Source organism: Balaenoptera acutorostrata, chromosome 2 (assembly GCF_949987535.1).
Source record: "Balaenoptera acutorostrata chromosome 2, mBalAcu1.1, whole genome shotgun sequence".
Classification (NCBI taxonomy): domain Eukaryota; kingdom Metazoa; phylum Chordata; class Mammalia; order Artiodactyla; family Balaenopteridae; genus Balaenoptera; species Balaenoptera acutorostrata.
Window position 1 is genome coordinate 178576378 of NC_080065.1, and position 20902 is coordinate 178597279.

The 20902-nt window shown below is 57.1% G+C and overlaps 1 protein-coding gene across 5 annotated transcripts in view; it reads right to left on the minus strand.

Annotated features, from left to right (window-relative positions):
- The window catches only part of CARM1 (coactivator associated arginine methyltransferase 1), a 40381-nt gene that overhangs the window by 11902 nt on the left and 7577 nt on the right, over window positions 1–20902 (minus strand). For 3 of the 5 annotated variants that reach the window (XM_057540204.1, XM_057540203.1, XM_057540202.1), the window contains exons 2-4: window positions 4061–4186; window positions 1645–1751; window positions 592–696 (exon numbers count right to left, since the gene is read on the minus strand). In XM_057540204.1, coding sequence (XP_057396187.1) covers window positions 592–696; window positions 1645–1751; window positions 4061–4186 — 338 coding nt within the window. The remainder of the gene's footprint in view (window positions 1–591; window positions 697–1644; window positions 1752–4060; window positions 4187–20902) is intronic. The other 2 variants (XM_057540201.1, XM_057540200.1) reach the window with 1 other exon arrangement.

The following is a 20902-nucleotide window of genomic DNA, read 5'->3' on the forward strand; positions in this document are numbered from 1 at the left end:
AGCCGTAGATTCAGCCAACTGTGGATCGTGTAGCACAGTTGCTCATATCTATCGAAAACAGTCTGCATGTAAGTGGACCAGTGCAGTTCAAACCCATGCTGTTCAAGGGTCAACTGCTCACTACTTGGTAACAGTAAAAAGATTTTAAAAGGAACTAGGGAAGTGACTAGATTACACTACATCCACGTAACTTAACAGTCCATGCCAAGACACAACATTAAGTGGGGGAAAAGTATTTTGCAGGAAGCGAATGTAGAATACAGTCCTATTTTGTATATCTGTATTTTTAAAAGATTATAACCCTAAACTATATATGCTGGTATATGCATGGGGAAAATTTTGGAAGAAGAGAGCTTTACTGTTGGCAGTGGTCATTCTGGAGGGAAATGACAGAGGCCTTTCATGCCCATCTGATACACACTGGGCTTCTACAAAAAGTAGATTTTGCTTTTGCAATCTGAAAAAATTAAAGATAAAATCAATGAACAAGGGGGGGGGGGGGGGAAAGAGGCTACTGAGCCAGTGAGGCGGGCACGGAGCCTGAGGGAGAGGGCAGAAGGCAGCAGGGTGGATGCAGCCGGCCCCGCTCACCTTGTCCTTGAAGTCCGTGTGGTTCTGCAGGATCGCGCGCTGGTAAGTGCCTGTCCGCACGTAGTCCTGCATCATGTTCTGCTGCTGGGACAGGTAGCCATAAAACTGGAACAGAGACATGCCAATGGCACAGGGCACGCAGCAGACAGATGGCCGAGGCCCTGGCCGACCCCGTGGCAGAGAAGGGTCCACTTCAGGCAGAGATCTCCCTGGGGAGGCCGCACCCCCTCTGCTGGCCTGGACTCCCCGGCTACCGGCTCCAGTAGAGGGAGCTGGAAGCTAGAGGCAGCCCCCAGGGAGGACACCACCACCGTCACCGTGGCCAAAGGACACAGTTGGTTGATACCTGGTCCTGGAAGCAACCCAGGAGAACTGAGGATATGCCACACGCAGGATTCTGGGATCAAGGGCCACCTGCCCCATCTTAGGGGCCCCAAAGAAGTGGAGGAGTGGATCAAACAGAACCCTAGAACTCAGAGCGCCAGGCAGGTGAGGTGCTGTGGGGTCTCTTTGTAAGACAACAGGCGATCGGGAGGCAGCGTGGCACCTGGGCAGGGGCACAGGCTTTGGCATCAGGCAGACCTGGCTTCCCATCTTGGCTCTGTTGCATAATAGCTGTGTGACTTGGAGCAAGTCACTTAACCTCTCTGAGCCTCAGTTTTCTCATCTGTAAAATGGGGACAACAATAGTACTTACCTCCTAGAGTTGTTGGGAGGGTTCAAGTGCTTCCGTACGTGTCAAAGCGCTGGGGCCAGTGGCTGGCATGCCCTACGTGTTCAGGACACTGTAACTATGCTATCATTACTCAAAATGCCTGTGGACCTGAGCTTCACCTGCACTCAAATCCTTCCAGCAACCCTCGTAGGCAGGCACTGGCATCTCTGTTTCACAGATGAGGAAACTGAGGCCCAGCAAGCGGAGGAAACCTGCCCAAGGTTACTCAGCGAGTAAGGGGCAGAGCCAGGACATGAACCCGGGTGGGCCTGCCCTGTGCCGCGCGGCCTCTGGGGGCCACCGGGGGCAGCAGCCTGGCCCAGGCAGTATGTACCCACCTGGAAATACTGCACAGCAGAGGACTCCTCCGTGCGCTCACTGAACACCGACCGCTCCAGGGTGTGGCCCCGGCAGGTTTTCAGGATGTTATAGAAGGAACAGAAATCTGGAAGGGGGAAGCCAGGTCATGTGTGGCCGGCTCAGGGGTGGCGGGCTCTGTCTAGGCGTGCACCCCGACTTTTCTACCTTGAGCATGAGTGATCTGAAACCCCCCACACACACATACACATACACACAAATGTTGAAGAGTAAGGAAAAGAAGAAGGGCAGCCAAGCCTGCCTCTTGGTGACTGGCACGGGAGAAGGCAGGTGTCGGGGGGAGCGTGCTCCACGCGGCTGGCGCTGCTTCGCCAAAGGGCTGCTTGGCCAAAGCCTTCAAAGGATGACCCGGCCGTCAAGTCTCTGGGACTCGCCCCAGCAAATACCCATGGGTCCACCCACAGCTCACGGCAGTGTCTGTGGGTGGCAAGTGGACACAGGGACGCCACCCCAGTGTCCGGTCAGAGGGGACTGGATGGACCCCAGTGGACACTGAGAAGCACATGACAGAACCAGTCACCAGGGGTCTGCAGGACCAGATGTTACGTGGCAAATGAACTATGTTTATGAACACAGACCACTAAGTTGCATCAAGAAAAAGAAGCAAAACAAAATCATGAAGACAGATAGGATGGTGGGGGCCAGGGGCTGGAGGGGACACGGAGGGGGAGGGGGAGTTAGTGTTTAATGGGAACAGAGTTTCAGTTTAGAAAGGTGAAAATGGATGATGGAGATGCATGGTGGAGATGGCTGCACAACAACGTGAATGTGTTTTAATACCTCTGGAACCTGGACACTTGAAAATGGTTGATGGTAAATTTTACGTTAGGCGTATTTTAACACAATTAACTAAAAGACAGGACTTCCCTGGTGGCGCAGTAGTTAAGAATCCGCCTGCCAACGCAGGCGACACAGGTTCGATCCCTGATCCGGGAAGATCCCACGTGCCGTGGAGCAACTAAGCCCATGCGCCACAACTACTGAGCCTGCGCACCACAACTACTGAGCCCTTGCGCCACAACTACTGAGCCCATGCACCTAGAGCCCGTGCTCTGCAACAAGAGAAGCCACCGCAATGAGAAGCCCGCGCACTGCAATGAAGAGCAGCCCCCGCTCACCACAACTAGAGAAAGCCCACGTGAAGCGATGAAGACCCAATGCAGCCAAAAATAAATTAAAAAAAAAAAAGACACCTAAAAGACAATATCTTAAAAATATACAGTTTGGGAAGATAAAACAGTTCTGAAGCTGGATGGTGGTGATGGTTGCACAATATGAATATACTTAATACCACTGAAATGTACACTCAGAAAGGGTTATTAACATGGTAGAATTGTTGCTATGTACACTTGACCACAATTTAAGAAACTGATAGGATTGAAAGGAAAAAAAATCAGAATATAACTATCCATGAAGCAGAAGAAGACGAGGCGGATCTAAAACATCAACTCTTAATGATAACCCTGGTGGTGTTTCTGTAACTTATCTTTTTAAACATTGAATTGGGGTTGGTTTTGTATAAAGAAGGAAACGGAATGTGGAGCTCCTGGGGGGAGGTGGTCAGGCACCTGGCTGCTTTCTCCCAGCCCGGCGTCTCTCAGCTCTGAAGCCAGGCCACCTGAGGGCGGGCAGTCCTGAGGGTCTGGGCTGGGGGAGCCTCCTCTCTCCATCGGGGGCACTGAGACAAGTAAGAGGGCTCTGGGGATGCTGGGGGCAGCCGTGGGCAGGCGGCCTCTCCAACCTGGGCTCTCCTGCCCCAGCCCCTGCGCCGACCACCAGGCCCACTGACTTCGGCTCTGCAGGGACCAAGTCCGGTTGCTGGACCCTTCGAGGGGTCTCCAGCCCAGGGAGGCTCACCACCTCCACTGCTGACCCCCACCCAGAGCCACCAGCAGCACTCGCCTGGGGCTCCGCAAGCCCTGCTCGTGTGTCCCCCAGATGGGTCTGCTTAGAACCCTCCGGAGTCTCCTCTGCGCTCGGAACAAAGCCTCTGCCAACCTCAGGACCTTGTCTCACCCCATCCACTGCTGCGGGAGGGCTGGGCCCCTGACCCCCACCTGACCGGCTCCTCCAAGAGGTCTGGGGTGGGGGCAGGTCAGGACAGGCCTCTCAGAGGAGGGGACATATAAGCAGAGCCCAGAAGGACCCAAAGGAGCTGGCGAGGTCTGGGGCAGAGTGTCCAGGCAGCGAGCACGTACTCTTACCGTGGACATATTTCCGTTTGGGAATATTTCTGATGTTGGCGGGGCATTCGCTGGGTCAGATGAACGGGCTATGATTTACCCGGGCTCCAGGCCCCCCACCCGCCACGGCTGAGAGCGTAAGCCCCCAGGCTCTGGGCGCTCCGTGTGCTGCTGGGACAGAAGGGAGACGTACCGCTGGGCGTGGCGAACTGGATGAGGACGCTGTTGCAGCCCAGGGTGATGATGAAGGACTGCTTGCCCACACGGCTGCACTCCGTCTCCCGGGACACCGAGCACTTGAACACACAGACGTCTTCATCTGCGAGAGGAGGGAGGCGGGCGTGAGCCGCCAGGTCCCGGGGCCACCTCCCCCCCCGCTCACGGCACCCCAGATTCTTCCAGGGTGCCCCAACACCCGCCCCACGAGCGCTGCCATGTGCTCTGCCTGCCCAGCCTACGCTGAGGACGAGGCGCTGGCTGATCAGCGTCCCCAGCGGGGATACAGGATGCAGTCTGTCCAGCAGGAGAGGACAGTTGTCCACAGGGCAACCGGGGCTGAGGTGGGGGGACAGGGAGTCGCCAGGCACTGGGGGGCCCAGGGGGGCACCTGTGCCAGGACGTTCCCTCACGGAGCACCTGCTGGTGCCAGACCCCACGTCGCTCCTGGGCACTGAGGTGGGAAGACACAGGGGAGAGAAGGGCAAGTCTGGCAGGCTCAGGGGGTCACGGGAACCCAGTGGGCAGCCCAGGCCCAGCTGAGGGAGTCGGGCCTTCAGCCACCAGCCCCTCCGTGTCACATGGGGGCGTCGTCGGCCTTCAGAGCTGAGCAGGGGTGGGCGGGGGTCAAGAAAGAAATGCCAGTGGCGCCTCTGCTTCCTCCCGCTGAGCCCCTTCCTTCTTGCACGCATTTTGAATGTGGCCACAGGAGCCTGACGGCCCGTGTTCATGCCCCGCCTACTCCACTTAGTGTGTCACCAGGGCAGGTCTGAGTCCTCAGTTTTCTCATCTGTCAAGCGGGACTAACGGTGGGCCAGGGGTCGGGCCCAACACACGCATACAGGAAGCACTGCACCCCCACGCCCGCCACTACTACTGTTACTAGTCATTCACTCAACAAGCATGGGGCACCCCACCTCAGCCAAACCGTGAGACACGGCATCACCAGGAGACAAACCGACCCGATGCCGTAGCCCGGATGTGGGGCAGCGGGACAGACACCCTGGTCCCATCACGAGGGGACAACAGACAGTGCCAGATCACAGGGCCGTCTGCAAGACAACTTCCCTGGTTGCCTCAAAACGGTCAAAGTCAGGAAAGGCAAAAATTGCTGGGAAGTATTCCAGCGTGAAGGAGACTAAAGAGACGTGACCGTCAAACGCCAGGTGTGGTCCTGGACTGCAGCCTAATGAACACCGTTCAACAGCTACAAAGGACACGTGGGGAAATGTGTGGACTGCAGGAACCACAACTTTAAATGATCTAGATGTGACAGGAGCATTATTCTGCAGAAGAATGTTCTTATCATTGAAAGATACATATGGAAGGAAAGTGAATTCTTGTGATGTCTGCAACTTGCTTTCAAGTGGTTCACCAAATCAACAACAAAGACAAAATATATTTATAGAGAGAAGCATGAGTACAAATGTGCAAAGTGTTCCCAATCACCCTCATAACAGCCAAAACAATCTTGAAAAAAAAAAACAAAGCTGGAAGACTCACACTCCCCGATTTCAAAACCCACTACGAAGGTATGGTAATCAAAACAGAATAGTACTGGCAAATGGAGAGACACATACATCAACAGAATTAGAGTCCAGAATAAACCCTATGTTTATAGTCAATTGATTTTTTTGTTTGTTTGTTTTTTATTTTTTGGCCATGACTCACAGCACGTGGGATCTTCGTTCCCCGACCAGGGATCGAACCCATGCCCCTTGCCTTGGAAGCACAGATTCTTAACCACTGGACCGCCAGGGAAGTCCCGCATAGTCCATTGATTTTTAACAAGGGTCCTGAGAACATTCAAGGGGCAGAAAATAGTCTCTTCAACAAATGGTGCTGGGACAACTAGGTCTCCCTGTACAAGAGAATGAAGCTGGACTCCTACCCTCACACCATATATAAAACCTGACTCAAATTAATCAATGACCTAAACATAAGAGTGAAAGCTATAAAACTCCTAGGAGAAAACAGAGGGGTAAATCTCTGAGACCTTGGATTTGGCAATGGACTCCTAGATATGACACCAAAAGCAAGAGTATCAAAAGAAAAACTACATAAACCGGACTTCATCAAAATTATAAACTTTTTGGGGAATTCCCTGGCGGTCCAGTGGTTAGGACTCGGTGCTTTCACTGCCAGGGGCCCAGGTTCGCTCCCTGGTTGGGGAACTAAGATCCCGCGAGCCATGCGGCACGGCCAAAAAAAAAAAAAAATTTTTAAATAAACTTTTTGCATCAAAGGACAGTATCAAAAAAGCGAAATGACAACTTACAGAATGGAAGAAGATATTTACAAATCATATACCTGATAAGGATCTATTGTCCAGAATACATAAAGAACTCTTAACAACAAAAATATAACCCAATTCAAAAACGGGCAAAGGACTTGAAGAGATGTTTCTCCAAAGGTATACAAATGACCAGCATGTGAAAAGGTGCACGTCATCATTAGTCATTAGGGACCTGAAACTCAAACCCACAATTAGATACCACTGCACACCCAGCAGGATGGCCGTAATTTTAAACAAAAAAGGGGGAAATAACAAGTGCTGGCGAGAAATTGAATCCCTCAGACCCCGCTGGTGGGAACTTAAAATGGTACAGCCGCACAGAATTACCATTTGACTCAGCGATCCCACTTGTAGGTATATACCCCAAAGAATTGAAAGCTGGTATTCAAATGAATACTTGATGCAAATATTCAAAGTGTTACTATTCAAAACAGCCAAAAAGTAGAAACAACTCAGATGTCCATCAACTGATGACTGGATAAACAAAATGTGGTCCATCCATACAATGGAATATTACTCAGCCATAAAAAGAAATAAAGTCCCAACCCACTGATGAGCCTCAGAAACATTACGCTGAGTGACAGAAGCCAGACCTAAAAGGTCACAGGTATATGACCCCATTTATAGGGAACATCCAGAACCAGTAAATTCGTAGAGACTGAAAACAAAATTCGTGGTTGCCACGGGCTGAGGGTGGGAGAATGGGGAATGACTGCTTAATGGAAACAAGGTTTTCTCTTTGGATGATGAAAATATTTTGGAAATAGAGGTGATGGTTACCTGATACTGTGAGTGCACTAAATGCCACTCAATTGTTTTATGCTATGTGAATTTTATCTCAATAGAAAAAGAAAAATGTTCCCAATGGGTGAATCTGGATATGAAGGGCCTACGGGTGTCCGCTGGGCCCCTCGCTCTCCCCTTTTTTAGTCTGAGCCCTAAGCCTGGGCCACAGCCTGGGTTTCTGCCAGACGACCTCCCACCTCTGGAGCCAGGTGCCACCTCCTGGAGGGAGGGGGGAGCAGGGCACAGGCAGCCTCCTGACAGCGGGCAGGAGGGAAGAGCGGATTGGGAGGCCAGCCCCAGGCTCACAGCCACGCCGCACTCACAGGGGACCCAAGACAAGGTGCTCCCAAGTCCAGCTATAAATGGGTCTCAGGAAGGGACCCGAAACCTTGACGTGGTCCCCATGCCCACTCCTGGGGCAGAAAATAAAGCCGACCTGTCAGCTACTCCTGTGTGGCAGCGAGCAGACCAGGGGGGGCCTGTTTACAAAGAAGCCCGGCAACCCGACCAGCCGCCCTAGGCAGCGCCTGCAACCTGGCTAAGGGAAGCTTGGCCGCATCCAGAGCGAGCGCTCGGGCCAGGGCAGCCAGGGCTAAGGGCAACCTGAGCTGCCCCATCCCAGGTGGGACCGCCAAAGCCCATGGTGCCAGCACTTTGTACAAGTCACACCAGTCCCTGGCACACAGGGGATGCTAGGTAAATATCTGACACACCAAAAAAAATTTTTCAAAAAGCCGGACCAGGCTCCTACCTCTTTTAAAGCCGCAGGAGAAGTCCAAGCTCTCGGACTGGCAGTCAAGGACCTCCGCTCCCCAGCCCCTTCCCCTGGCCACACTCAGCGCCCCAGCCCCCAGTGGGCAGGGCTCCGCACCTTTGGGCGATCGCCGTTCCCCTCTCCCCCTGCACTGGGAGGGGCCCCCAGGACAGTGGGCAGAGGTGGTGGCGCTGGGCCTATCCCAGCCAGGTGGTGCAGCCTGCCTCCTGGGCCCCAGGGGAGGGGTTCCTGGGAGAGGGCTTCTCTCCCCTGGTCACACCAGGCGGCACATTCGGGGGCTGTTGCGTGCACACGGCCCGGAGAGGTGGGGACAGGAAGCGGGAGAGGGGCTGGCAGACTGCCGCGTCGCTCTAACTGGGGGCGACCACAAAGGGGGCTGCAGGCCCGGAGGCTGTGCTGGGTTCCCCCCGCAGCCAGGTCGGGCAGAGCCGGTGTCCGTCTTCCCTGCAGTGATGGGACGGGAGGGCTGAGTGGTGAACAGGCTCCGCAGAGGCTCACCCAAGACGGGCTCTGAACGGGAAACGAACTCGGCCCAAGGAGTATTAGTCATGCCGCAGCCATCACAAACGTGTCCACCCTGCTCCTGGACCCGGCCTGCCGCCCCGGGCTGGCCTCCCAGCCACCACACTGCAAAAGTCTGTCCCGCCCAGGCTCTGGGGCCAGGGGACGAGGGGCTGGAATCGCCAGGGACAAATCCACAGGCAATGCAGAGCTCGGGGTGCGGCAGGGGGAGCTAGGAAAACCACCCCATCTGTCTTGCTCCCTGGGGAGCAAGGCCCCTGAACATCCAAGTCACAAACACCGAGCTTCCACAGGCAGCGTGGCCCAGCACCCACCCACTCACACCCTGCTGAGACCGGGATGGGGCTGGGAGGTCAGACTGTGAGTAACAACTTCCCAGGTGCCAGGCTCTGTTCCTGCGCTATCCACGGACCCCTCACAGCACCGCTGTGTCTACTGCTACCACCCCCACTGGCTCCGATGAGAAAAGGGGGCTCAGACAGGTTAGGTATCTCGCTCACGGTCACAGAGCGAGGGGCTGAGCCGACTGGCTCCAGGTCTGTGCTCCTAGCAAGTGTGTGCACCACCTCTCTGGGCTTCTATCTGTAAAAGACCAGAAAACAGATACTTTCAGCTTTTCAGGCCATTTAATCTCTGCTACTGTGACTCAACTCCACCACAGAAAATATGTAAAGGAACATGGCTATGTGCCAATAAAACTTTATTACAAACCCGGCAGTGGCGTGAGAGGAGACACCCTCCCCATCCCAGAGTGGGTGAGGAGAGCCGGGCGGCCAGAGTGACAAGTATCGCCAGGTGATGGGCACTGAGGCCAGGGGAACAGGGGCGCCGTGGGAGGCTAGAGATGGCACCTGACCAGCCAGGGAAAGAGACTGGGAACAAATGCTCCAGCGAGAGGAAACAGCATGTGGGAAAGCAGAGAGAAAGGGGGTGGTAATACAGTGATTTATAATACATATGTATTTGGCCCCTGTTCCTGGCACAGAGCTCCTAAAACTCTTGGAGTTTCCCAAGTGATAAGAGCGATAAAGGTGTCTTTTATGATTCATGTGAAGCCCACCCCTTCAACCACCCCAGGATATAGGACTTACAAAGCCATGTGGGGACCAACCAAGTAATTAGAGGGTTGGAACTTTCAGTCCCCCCTCCTCAGCCTCCAACAAACCCCAAAAGGACAGGGTTCAGGAGAGCTTCCGGGTTGGTGAGCACGTGGAGGTGCTGGGAGGTTGGCACCCCCGAAAAGGGCACGGAAGCCCTGCACTGCTTCCCACACACCTCGCCCTATTCAGCTCTTCCATCTGGCTGTTCCTGAGTCGCATCTTTTTATATTAACCAGTCATCTGGTAAGTAAACTGTTTTCCTGAGTTCTGCTGGAGCAAATTAATCGAACCTGAGGAAGAGGTCCTAGGAACCTCTGATTTATAGCAGGTTGATCAGAAGCACAGATGACCCAACCTGAACTTGCGACTGGCATCTGAAGTGGGGTGTGTACAGTCTTGTAGGACTGAGCCCTCAACCTGTGGGACCTGACACTACCTCCAGGTAGACAGTTTCAGAATTGAGTTGAATTGTCAGACAGCCGGCTGGTGTTGGAGAATTGCTTGGTGCGTGGGGACACCCGCCCAACACCTGGTGATCACAAGTGTTCAGTGTGAGTACTGAGAGCAGGGGACACACACAGGAGCAGTGTTTTTCCTTGCAGGGGCCCAGCAGGGAGAATGCGGGCAACTGGGACTTCCTGGCTGCAGCCCAGAGAGGTTGCAGAGGCTCCAAGGCAAGACGGGCGATTTGTAGAAAGGCTGTGGAGGAGGTGAGAGAGGCCCCGGTGGACCTGTGGCTCAGAAGTCTGGCTCCCCCAGAGCCACGGGCAGTACCCAGAGGGACCCCGTGCTGAGAGAGGGCCAGGGCTGGAGGGCAGCTGCCGTCCCGGCAGGAGACGACGGAGGCTGGGAAGCAGGCGGCTCTCGGGGACAGGCTGCCTGCCCCCACCCAGCACAGCGCCACCCGATGTCCCTCCCTGTCAGTTCCCTGGACAGCACCATGGGACCCAGGGCAGCAGAATCTGGCAGACACTGAGGCACAGGGGCTCCCCGGTCCCAGGCCTGAAGGCAACACCCTGCTCCCCACCCTCACTCCTGGGCCCAAACCAGGGCCCGGCACCCAGGAGGACCTCAAAAGAGTTGGCGGCCTCAGGGAGGGGCAGGCATCCTCTCTCAGGGACACTGACCAGACGACCCGGGGGACGCGCTGGGCCTCCAGTCATGTCCCAGTCACAGCATCCGACGCGGCTGATTTGCTGTGGTCTCTCCCCTGCTTGCACCCCTCAGTGGTTCCCCAGAGCCTTCTGGAACAAGTCCAAACTCCTTATGGGGCTCGCGGGCCCCTGCTAACATGGACGACCTCGACACAGCCCCTCCATCGCCCCGTCAAGCCACGCTGACCTCACCGCCCTCCAGACCATGGGCAGAAGGCCTTCTCTCCAGCCTCCGTGGCTCCACGGACCCCCCCGGGCACCCTGCCTCTCTCCCCTGCATCCCTGCCACCTCCTCCAGGCGGAGGAAGACCAGGAAGGTTCTCCAGCACTTCCTGGACGAGCCCTGATCGTAGGCTGACTCCTTATTGAACCCAGGGCTCCGCACGTGGCTGGCCCAGTGCCCAGCCCGGCCCCTGGGGATGCTGACCTGCACGCCCCACCCCAGCCCCAAGGGCCTGGGGTCAGGGAGACTGGGCCCCTTCCCTACATGCAGGAGGCAGCCAGAATGGGGGTCCACTTGCCCAGGCCGAGGGCGTGTGTGGCCTGGGGAAGGTCACTTAACTACTGGAAGATGCTGGGCACTGGGCAGCCCCATGGTAACCTCTGCCCTCCTTCCCCTTCCCCTTTGCTCTGGAACGAGCAGGGGGTCCTTGAGCCCTTCAGGCTGGACAGACCTGTGTCAGAGGGACCCAGTGGAATGGAGATAACTGCCTGGAGTCAAGCTCTCTCCTCCCGTAGAACCTTCCATCCTCGCGGGAGATGCGAGAAGCTCTTTGCCTCTTGGAGAACAGAGAGGTGGCGGGCCAGACGGGAGAGTAGCCACCAGCTCAGGGGGAAAAGAAAAGCGACCGACACAGAAAAGGGCCACATGTCAAGTCCTTGCCTTTCTAGCAGAAAAACTGTCACAGCCACAAGCAAGGAATAATTAAAGCTATTTACCTTGGCAGACTTGGGGGTGGGGGGACGCCTGTCCATATGTGAGGTCTTTTATTAAATCACCTCCTACTGCCAAATAAAACGCAGGCTGTTCACCCTCCAGAGGAAAATATTCCACAGGAGAGAGGAGAGTTGGGTGACGAGGAGGACGAGGCATGGAGAAATGGGGTTGCTCTCCTCGGCCCACCCTCTGCTCGGGGCCATCGGCTCGCTGGGTGGCTCGGCCTGCAGCCCGCTCGGTGCCAAGCACGGGCATGAGGGCACCGCAGTGAACAAGGCAGCCAGGGCCTGCCTTCCCGCGCTCCCGGGCACCACAGGGAGGCAGGCGACGCCAGTGAGGAGGCCGGGTAAGAGGGGCCGGAGGGACTCGGGGGTCTGATACACACGATGCCCTGTGCAATACAGATTACAGGCTGCCTAGGTGCCGACATCCAAGCCGAGCCAGGCCCCGGGGGATGCAGGGCTCGCCTTCCTCAAAGGGCCTCCCGTCTTCCAGAGGCACCAGGCCCCACTGCCCCACTTCTGCAGCAGGGAAGGCCAAGAGGGCCGGGGTCAAAATGATGGGCATCCAGGGAGACATGGGTTCAGGGCCAACTGTGCCGCCCTCCAGATGTGACTGCGGGCCTCAGTTTCCTCATCAGTCCAAAGGTGATCGCGGCACAGCCTGCAGGTGAGAGGACACAGCCCACTTGGGAGGGCCCCACCACCTGCCTTCACCCCGAACCTCAGGAGCCCCATCTGTGCAATGGGGATAAAGTGAGGATAAAACCCTCCCTGCCGTGAGGATTCCATGAGAGAAGGGAGGCATTAGTAAGTGTCCTATGCACTTCATAATCAGGAGCAGCCATGGTTACGGTCTCGGAAGAGAATCCCACCCCGGGGAATCCTAGCCCGGCTTGGCCTCCCTCTCTGGCTGTAACCTAAGCCGGCTGCTCCAGTGCTGTCCTCGCAGACGCTCCGAGCAGCTGCTGCCACACTGCCCAGCCCTGGGGTATTTGAGGACCATGAGGTCACCCTGGGCTCCTCTGGCCTGGCCCTGTCCCGGGTCAATCCCAACCTCTCCCCCAAGCACCCAGAGCCCCCGGCGCACTGGGCCAGCCCCCACCTGGGCATCTCTGTCAAAGACTTCTGACCCAGAAGTCCCCTTGCGGGGCCTTATCCTACAGTTCTACTTCTAAATGTCTGCAAAGATACACCTAGATACAGCACTGTCCAAAGCAGCAGAAAACCTAAAGAGCCACTGAATGAGTGAAAGAAGGTACAGCCGATGGAAGGACATAGATTTCTGTCTGTAGACGCTGACATGTTAAGACAACCAGGCCGCACGGTTAGGGGCAGACGGTGTGAAATACACACACGCCGCAGGTGCAGAAATGAGCAGGGGGAGCCGGGGAGGGGGAGGGGCCAGGCGCACTGCCTGCCTGGGGCTCGTCTAGAAAGAAGCACCACGAAATGACGGCAGGGGCTGCCTCTGGAAGGGAGGCACGCCCCCGCTCCCATGGTTTAAACCTGCAGAACCTTGAGCCCAGTGGGCTCCCGGGGAGATGTGGGCACGCAAGCCCGTGTGTGCCTGAAACACGGCGCAGAAAGGGCGCACCAGAAGACGAGCGGCGGCGCGGGGGGGCAGGCCAGGATCAGGCAGGACGAAGAGACGGACTTTTCATGCTACACCCTCCCGAGCGGTTTGAATTTCTACCACGTTCCTGACAAAAGGCAATCGTGACAGCGGGGGAGGCCTGGCGCCCACTCAAGTCGCCTGGGCCCTCTCCAAAGTGAGCTGGTCAGGCCCTGCTGGTGGGGGGAGGGTAGTGGGAACGGCTCTGCTATCTCCTCTGCAGCCTCAGGTCCTGTGACCCAAGTGACCACTAGGGCTGGAGGATGGAGGACACCGGCTTCTCAGCCGGTGACCGTCTTGCCTGGCACAGGCCTGCACCCAACCCACCCCCCTTAGTGGGTGTGATGGGGGAGAAGCAGCAGGCGGGGCCAGGCTGGGGTGCCCGGGGCCACTAGAGACTTGGGTTTCCTGAAGCCCAGGGTAGTTCCTCTCCCCCTGCCAGGGAGGCCACACTGCACGTGCAGATCCCAGAACTCCAGCTTTGGAGTCCGTTAGACCCAGCTTTGAATCTGGGCTCTGCCACCTGGGGCCCCACCCACCACCTTTCAGGTCTAGAAAAACAAAACAATAATGCATCACTCAGCACCATCATGAGGACCAACACACTCTGTGCCCAGCCCAAGACGCAGAGGCACACAGCAGGGGTTCTGAGCACAAAACATCCACCTCGGGGCCCCTTATCCCCATGGCACTCTGACCAGACGCAAAGATTGGAGAGAAGGAATCCCAGAGAGAATTCTGGACACAGGGCCACACTGGGCCCAGACCAGGCATCTGGCCACTGGACCAGCCCGACTGGGCACCCAGCCAGGCTTGGTGCAGGCCACTCAGACCCAGAGCAGCCATCTGGCCGAGGCTGAGAGGCACCAGCTTCCTACCGTGATTGGAGAAGTCTTGATTCTAGATTTCAAAGGTGCCAGGTTGGCTCTTTAGGCCACGTCAAAGTGGCCTCTTGTGAAGGCTGACCCCCGGTGTTGGCTGAACAGGAGGTTACCTCCCTGGGAGGAAACAAGATAGGGGGCCCTTTGCTCTATGGGCAACGTTTTCTCTCTTAAGGTGGCAGTGACTGCTCTTGGTGTTTGCTGTATTATCCTTCATTCTTTGAAAATATTTCACAATATAATAGTCACCCACCTCTGCTGGCCCGCCCCTTGTCACCTCTCCCCCCCTTCCAGTGGGGCTGACCACAGGCTGGAGAAGAGGCCCCGCACTGGAGACACCCAGACCTCCTAAGTCAGCTCTGACTTCAGGGGGTCAGGGGCCCGGGAGGGGGTGTCGGCAGGGATTCCTCTCAAAGGGCTGGTCCCTGGGGGCTGGGGGGGCGATATCTGCCTTTAGGGCTTGGAGGCTCTGGTCCTGCAGGCCTGGTCTGGAGGGGCCAAAGATGGGTCTAACTGTGGGGTGTGTGGAAGGGCAACCCCAAGAGAAGAAGGACCAAAGAAAGGGCTTGGCTTTTCTGAAAAGAATACTAGGGGCTCCGACTTGGGCAGGAGCCATTACATGCAAATGTCTGCCCCCTCCATGCTAATCAGCCTGCAGCCCTGGGCTTTGTGAGCTACAAAAGGAACAGCAGATGTGCGCCTGTTCCTTGGCCCCTGAAAGCACGGGGGCTTAGCGGATAACTGGGGGCAGGGGGCGGGGGGCAGGGGGTGGAGGCAACAAAACCAGCAGCCCAGCCCCTCACTCCACGCGCTGGGCTGCCAGCCTCCTCTGCCGGGCCTTTCTTCTCTGGCCATGACTTTGAAGCTGTTGATATACGTGGTACCAGGCTAACACCTAACACAGTGCAGTAGCTCAGCTAATGCTCCCACCCACCTTCCTGGGCACACTTAGCTCACTTTCAAGAGGGGAAACCAAGGCACAGAGAACTGACATGCTCGGAGCGGCTCAGCCTGGGGACTCAGCAGCTCATGAAAGAGAGCCGAACCCCATCCCAGCCTCTGGGAGGAGAGTTGGCCCTGGGGGGCTGTGGGGACCACGCTCAGGGCCCTGGGAAGGACATGGGCCCTGGGCCCGGGCAGAGCCAGGCCTGGCTGGTTGACCATGGCTGGCAGGCACCATCCCCCGGAGCCCGACGGAGCCTGCCTCCTAGGGCTGGGAGGGATCACTGAGGGCAGCCACCACCTGTGCCAGCAGGAGCTGGGCTGGCAGTGCTCCGTGAGGACGGAGGCGGGCGGGCGAGCTCCGTCAAGGGCAGCAGCAGGACCCCCTCAGAGCGGCTGGTACGCGCCACACTCTGGCTCCCGCAGCTGCCGGGGACGCTGCGCCAGCACAGGCAGCTGAGCCAGTGGGTGTCTGGGGAACTCCAACGTGTCCCTCCTCTGGCCAGCTGAGGGGCCTCAACCCCCAGACCAGGGTGGCTCCAGGGAGGCCAAACCGGAAGAGGCCGGAGGACGGGGCAGAGGCAGCCTCGGCGGCGGAGTGATGGAGGAAACCAGCTCAGGGGGCTGAGGCCCACTTGCAGTCCCGGTGGAGGGCCCATCGACAAAGAAAAAGGTGAAACAGGATGTCCTGGGGCCTCACGGATGCCGGAAGGGCCTCCGCCAGGCCCCTGGGGCTCCGGGAGCCCCTCCGGCCCCGCCTCCGGCCTCAGAGAACAGGATGTTTGAGGTAGGAGGGCCCCTTCCCGCCCACCCGCGGCTGCCTCACCAGATGTTGACTCCAGATGTGGCCCAGGCGAGAGGGGACAGAGGCTGCCTGACACCATGACGGAATCGGCAACGAGGCAGGAATGAGGAAAGACTGGCTTCGGGCTCCAGAAGAATCCACTGGGGCCACTGCCCCGACACAGGACAGAGACCACAAGGGCCAGGTGCAACCTCTCCTTTACGGCATTGACTCCTCACCTGCGCCCGAGGGGTGGCAGGGCTGAGTCGAGATGTCAGGGCCAAAGCTGGGTTGGCATGCGACTGCCGCCCACCACCGAGTGCCTCAGTTTCCTCCCTTATGAAACGGGGATGAGCTGCAGCTCCGGGGGCTCCCCAAGGGGCTGTTCTGACGGCGAGGCAAGTCAATGAACGTAAAGTGCCTGGCACGGCGCCCGCCCGCCACATGTTTGGGCTCAGCCCACGTCAGCCACGGTAGGGCCTCAAAGCGGTAATAGGCAGGGCACGGGGGTGGCGTGGCGGTGGAAGGGAGTCATGTGGCCCGTCAGCATCCCCCACCCAGGGCTCATCCATCACTAGGGACGCCAAACTCTGGTCACACAGAGGGCTCAGACCAGAGCCAGGCTCTGCGGAGGGGGCCTCTGGGACACACAACAGAAGTCTGGGAGCCCCAGCCTGCCTTTGCTTTCCCCTCCAGCTCAGGGAAGAATGTGGCAAGCTCCTGGAATGTCCCTCTTGGGTCTGCAGGACGCCCCCCAGTCTGCCTTTGATTGTATTTACTCACGTGCCCCCTGTGGGGGGATTAAAAGAGCATCCCTTGTTCATTAGAGCACTGATCTGCCAGGGTCCCTGCGGCCGACCCCGCCAGAATCTCACCAGTTCCTGTGTCGTCAGGCAGGTTTCTACACACAAAACCGTTAAACGAGTAACACATCCAGCCAAAAGGAACCCCAGCCACGGGAACACAATTCGCAGGGGAACAAATCAGCCAAACAATCTTAAAAGAAAACAGCTCAGACCCGCTTACCGAAGCTGTGGGTGATGAATCAATTAAAAGAGACAGACAAAAAGAGGGAAGCAAAGGGGTTTTCCTCTCACTACGCAAGGAATGGGGGTTGGTAGGAGACGGAGCACACCCCCCGGCCCCCCCACCCCGCCCCACCAGTCTGGACCTGTTTTCAAGTACGCGCTGCCTGCCGTCAGGGGACAGACCCACCTGACCAAACAAAACCCACCCAGAGGCTGGGGGACAAGTTCTAGGTCTGGCTTTGGGTGGCGGTTACATGCATGCACACACTGTCAAGTGCACCTAAGGCCCAGGCGTCTGTGTGTGTAGATTAAACAACAATTAAAGTAAGTGATCTAAAGAATAACCACCAGAGGAGACGCATGAGGGCCACAGAGCCTCCATATCCAACTCCTGCAGGCCTGGGTGAAGCCTGGTCTCAACTTCCTTCACAGAACTGGTTTTCAGGGAACAAAAGGGGTGGGTGTGGGAGAAGTCAGGAACTCGGGGTTCTTAAACCAAAAGTCGGAGCTGTGTAGCGTAACGAGCGTCAGGGCAAGTGCCATGGTTTCTCCGGGCAGATGTGAAGGGTGCCAACAGCTCCGCCCCGCACTGTTCCTGGGACCCCGAATCCTGAAGCTTCCCAAGCAAGTCCCGGAAGTGAGAAAACAGGAGGGTGAACGCACAAAGTGAGTCATTCGGGACCTGGAGGGGCTTGGGCAGGATCTCCGAGGCCACCTCCTTGTGCCCTTCCCAGCTCCTCCTGTACCTGTCTGGGGGTTTCACGATCACCTCTTCCAGACCGCACAGCAGGTTTAGGAGACCAATGATATCTTACACCATGTCATTCACCTGCTGTGTGTGCAGGGCTAATACCAGCCCCCAAGACCACTCTCCATGCCCCAGGAAGAAACAAGCGAGAACTAGGGTCACTTGGCCAGGGTCACAAGGTCAAGTCAGATAAGGCTCCACGGCCTATGCTAACCATGACCTCCAGCTGCTTCTGACTCTGGAGAGGACTGCTGCAGACCAGGAGGGAGAAGGGCGGGCATTCCAACCCAGGAATGCAAAGCAGGCCTGTCCCTTGGCCTAGCCGAGAGACAGGGACCCAGGGGAGCAGGACTGACCCAGAGATACAGCAGACCCCAGCTAAGCCACTGCCCCCTGCCCCCGGGACTTGCCTCCTTCCCACCTCAACTCTCTCCGGCTGGTGGCCTCCTGACTCATTCTCTTCAGACTGGCTCCTGGGCCACTTCCCCCCCGCAACAGCGAGAGGGGTTCTTCCTCCGCCTTTTCTCTGCTCCCCGAAACTAGGAGTGTGCCTACAGTCCGGGCACAGGTGATCACCTGCCACCAGCCAAGCCCCTCAGTGGAACCTCCCCACCGACAAGGAAGCTGAGATCTGGGAGGCTGAGTCATTCGCCCAGGATCACCCTGCCAGGAAAGGACAGGGGACAGAACTGTGCTTGAGCCCAGACACAACCACAGGTGTCGCTTCCCTCCCCAACACTCTGGGAAAAAACGCCAAGCCCCTTGCTGGGGCCCAGCCCTCCCCCTACTCGCCCTGCTCCAGCTACACTGGCCCCTGGCTGTCCTTGGCCATGCGGGCCCACAAGCTCACTCCCCAGCAGCTCTTCCCGCCTGCTGAGTAGCAGACACTATTTTAAGCACTTTACTTCTATTAGCTCACAACTCATAACAACCCTCCAAGGTAGATGCTACCAAGACTCCCGTTTTACAGCCGAGGAAACTGAGGCACAGAGCAGTCACGCCGATGGTGAGGCGCTGCCTCACCTGCGCTTCTCCTGGTGGCGTTAATGCCCCATTCTGAGCAGGGGCCATCTGTGACCAACCCCTTCCTCCCCCTCACTTTGAGCAGCCCCTCCCCCAGCACTCTCAAGCCTCAGTACGTTTTACCTCCTCCAAGGCGCTGACCACTAGCGGGTGACTGCTGACTTAATGCCTATCACACACACACCCCCCAAGACCCACAAGTGTGGGCCCACGTGCTTAACCCCAGCTCCTAAAACAGTATCTGGCACACAGTGGATGCTCAGTAAAGATTTGCTGTTTAAAGTTAGACAAATGGTAACGACCACAACGCGACAGCAAGTCCACTCTGAATACGTTTCTGGTTGAAAGGATGAAGGTTCAGGTCTCCCCATTTTCAGAGAACTGCTGGTGGGCCCTGCTGTCCTGGGTCGCTCTCCCACTCTCCACCCAGCCTTCAGCCTTCCCCAGACCTGCCATCCGCCTGGGTTCCCTCCCCCACCCCAGCCCTCGGATGGGGCTGCCCCTCCTGAAATCCCGTGACCTGCCCTTGGCATTCCTGCCTTTCAAAGTCACTGCCCCTGTCTGAGGACGGGACACACACACACACACACACACACACACACACACACACACACTCCCCCCCCTCCCCCACCCCGCTTCTCCCACTGACCATCCCTTACAAGCCAGGGGCATCCACTTCACTCCCCAATCTGCTGCTGTCCTCAGGGGCCGTCAGCCTTTCTCGGGTCACAGATCCCTCTGAGGAGGATCAAAAGCAAGGGAGCCTCTCCCCCGAAAAATGCACAGAGAACCAACCGCAGCGTCACAGCCACAGTTTACCAGGAGCACACAGACCTAATAGGCACTTTAGAAGTGCTGCCTCCGGAGAGGCTCCTCTGAGGTCCCAGCCATGGACTCTTGTTCCTCTACCCTTATGCAAGTGGCATATAATTTCAAGGGATCATGGGACACCCCCCTCCCAGGGGCCATCCAAGGACTTCGGGTTCAGAGTCTCAGCTCTGAGCTGCCTGAAGCCCCTCCCAGCCTCCACTCTCCATGGGAGCAGCCAAGTCTGGCCCAGGTCTGGCCCTCCAACCCCCCCCCCCTCCCCATCTGGGATGGGTATTTCTCCCGACGTCCTGGCAAACTCACCACCTCCTCAGGTGCCTCCTCAGGCTCCCCAGGAAAGGAGCCTCGCCTGCTGCCAAGAGTTCTCTTGCCTCCCCAATTCTGCTAGATATGACCTGGTCCCAGAAGGCACCACAGAATCACCTGAGTTCACACCATACTCCTCCTTCTGCCAAAAGGCCCTGCACGCCCACCTCATGCAGGCCCCCACACCTAATGCCTGCGCTTGCTGCCAGGTGCTGCTCACGGCGCCGGCCACTTTCCACCTGTGATCTCACGTATGGGCCCAAACAACCCCAACAGGGGTACCACGCCAGGCCCTTAGTCCCTGCCTGAAACACGTGCGGCCCAGTGTGTTTCAGATTACAAACTCTTCAGATCTGAAAAAAGCTAACAAGGTTCAGATAACGTGGATTATCCCCAGCAAACTATAGGAAATGTCCAGAACCGAGCACAGTCTTGCAGCCAAAAGCGGGAGCAGTCATTCTAAACTGGATACCCAGAGATTACAGAAAGCCCCACGTGGCAGCTCAGGGGGGAATTGTGCCCCAGTTTGGGTCAGGTTAGAGCTTGCTGTCAAATGAGTAAGAAGTTAGGTTTTCATACCTTTTAGATTTCCAAATTGCCAGTGAGGGCCTGTGGGCTACACAGGTGCAGGGAGAGGTGAGGAAGGGGAGGGGCTTGGGAGGTGGGCAGTGGGCAGGGCTCGGGACTGGAAGCCAGGTCAACTTGGACTGGGGTAACAGCCCCCAGCTCCACGGGGCTCAAACTCAGCGGCCTAGAGAAAGGGATGGGGGACGAAGAACGGTGTGGGCTAAGGGTAAGAAACATTTTCCCACCCCCGATGGAAACCTGGGTTCAGAGAAATGCCTCTCTACTTTAAGAAACAAACCACTGCACAGATCCCACATCCCGCAGAGCAACTAAACCCGTGCACCGCAACTACTGAGCCTGAGCTCTAGAGCCCATGAGCCACAACTACTGAGCCCACGTGCCACAACTACTGAGCCTGCATGCCTTGAGCCCATGCTCCACAACAAGAGAAGCCACTGCAGTGAGAAGTCCGCACAGTGCAACGAAGAGTAGCCCCCGCTCACTGCAACTAGAGAAAGCCTGCGCACA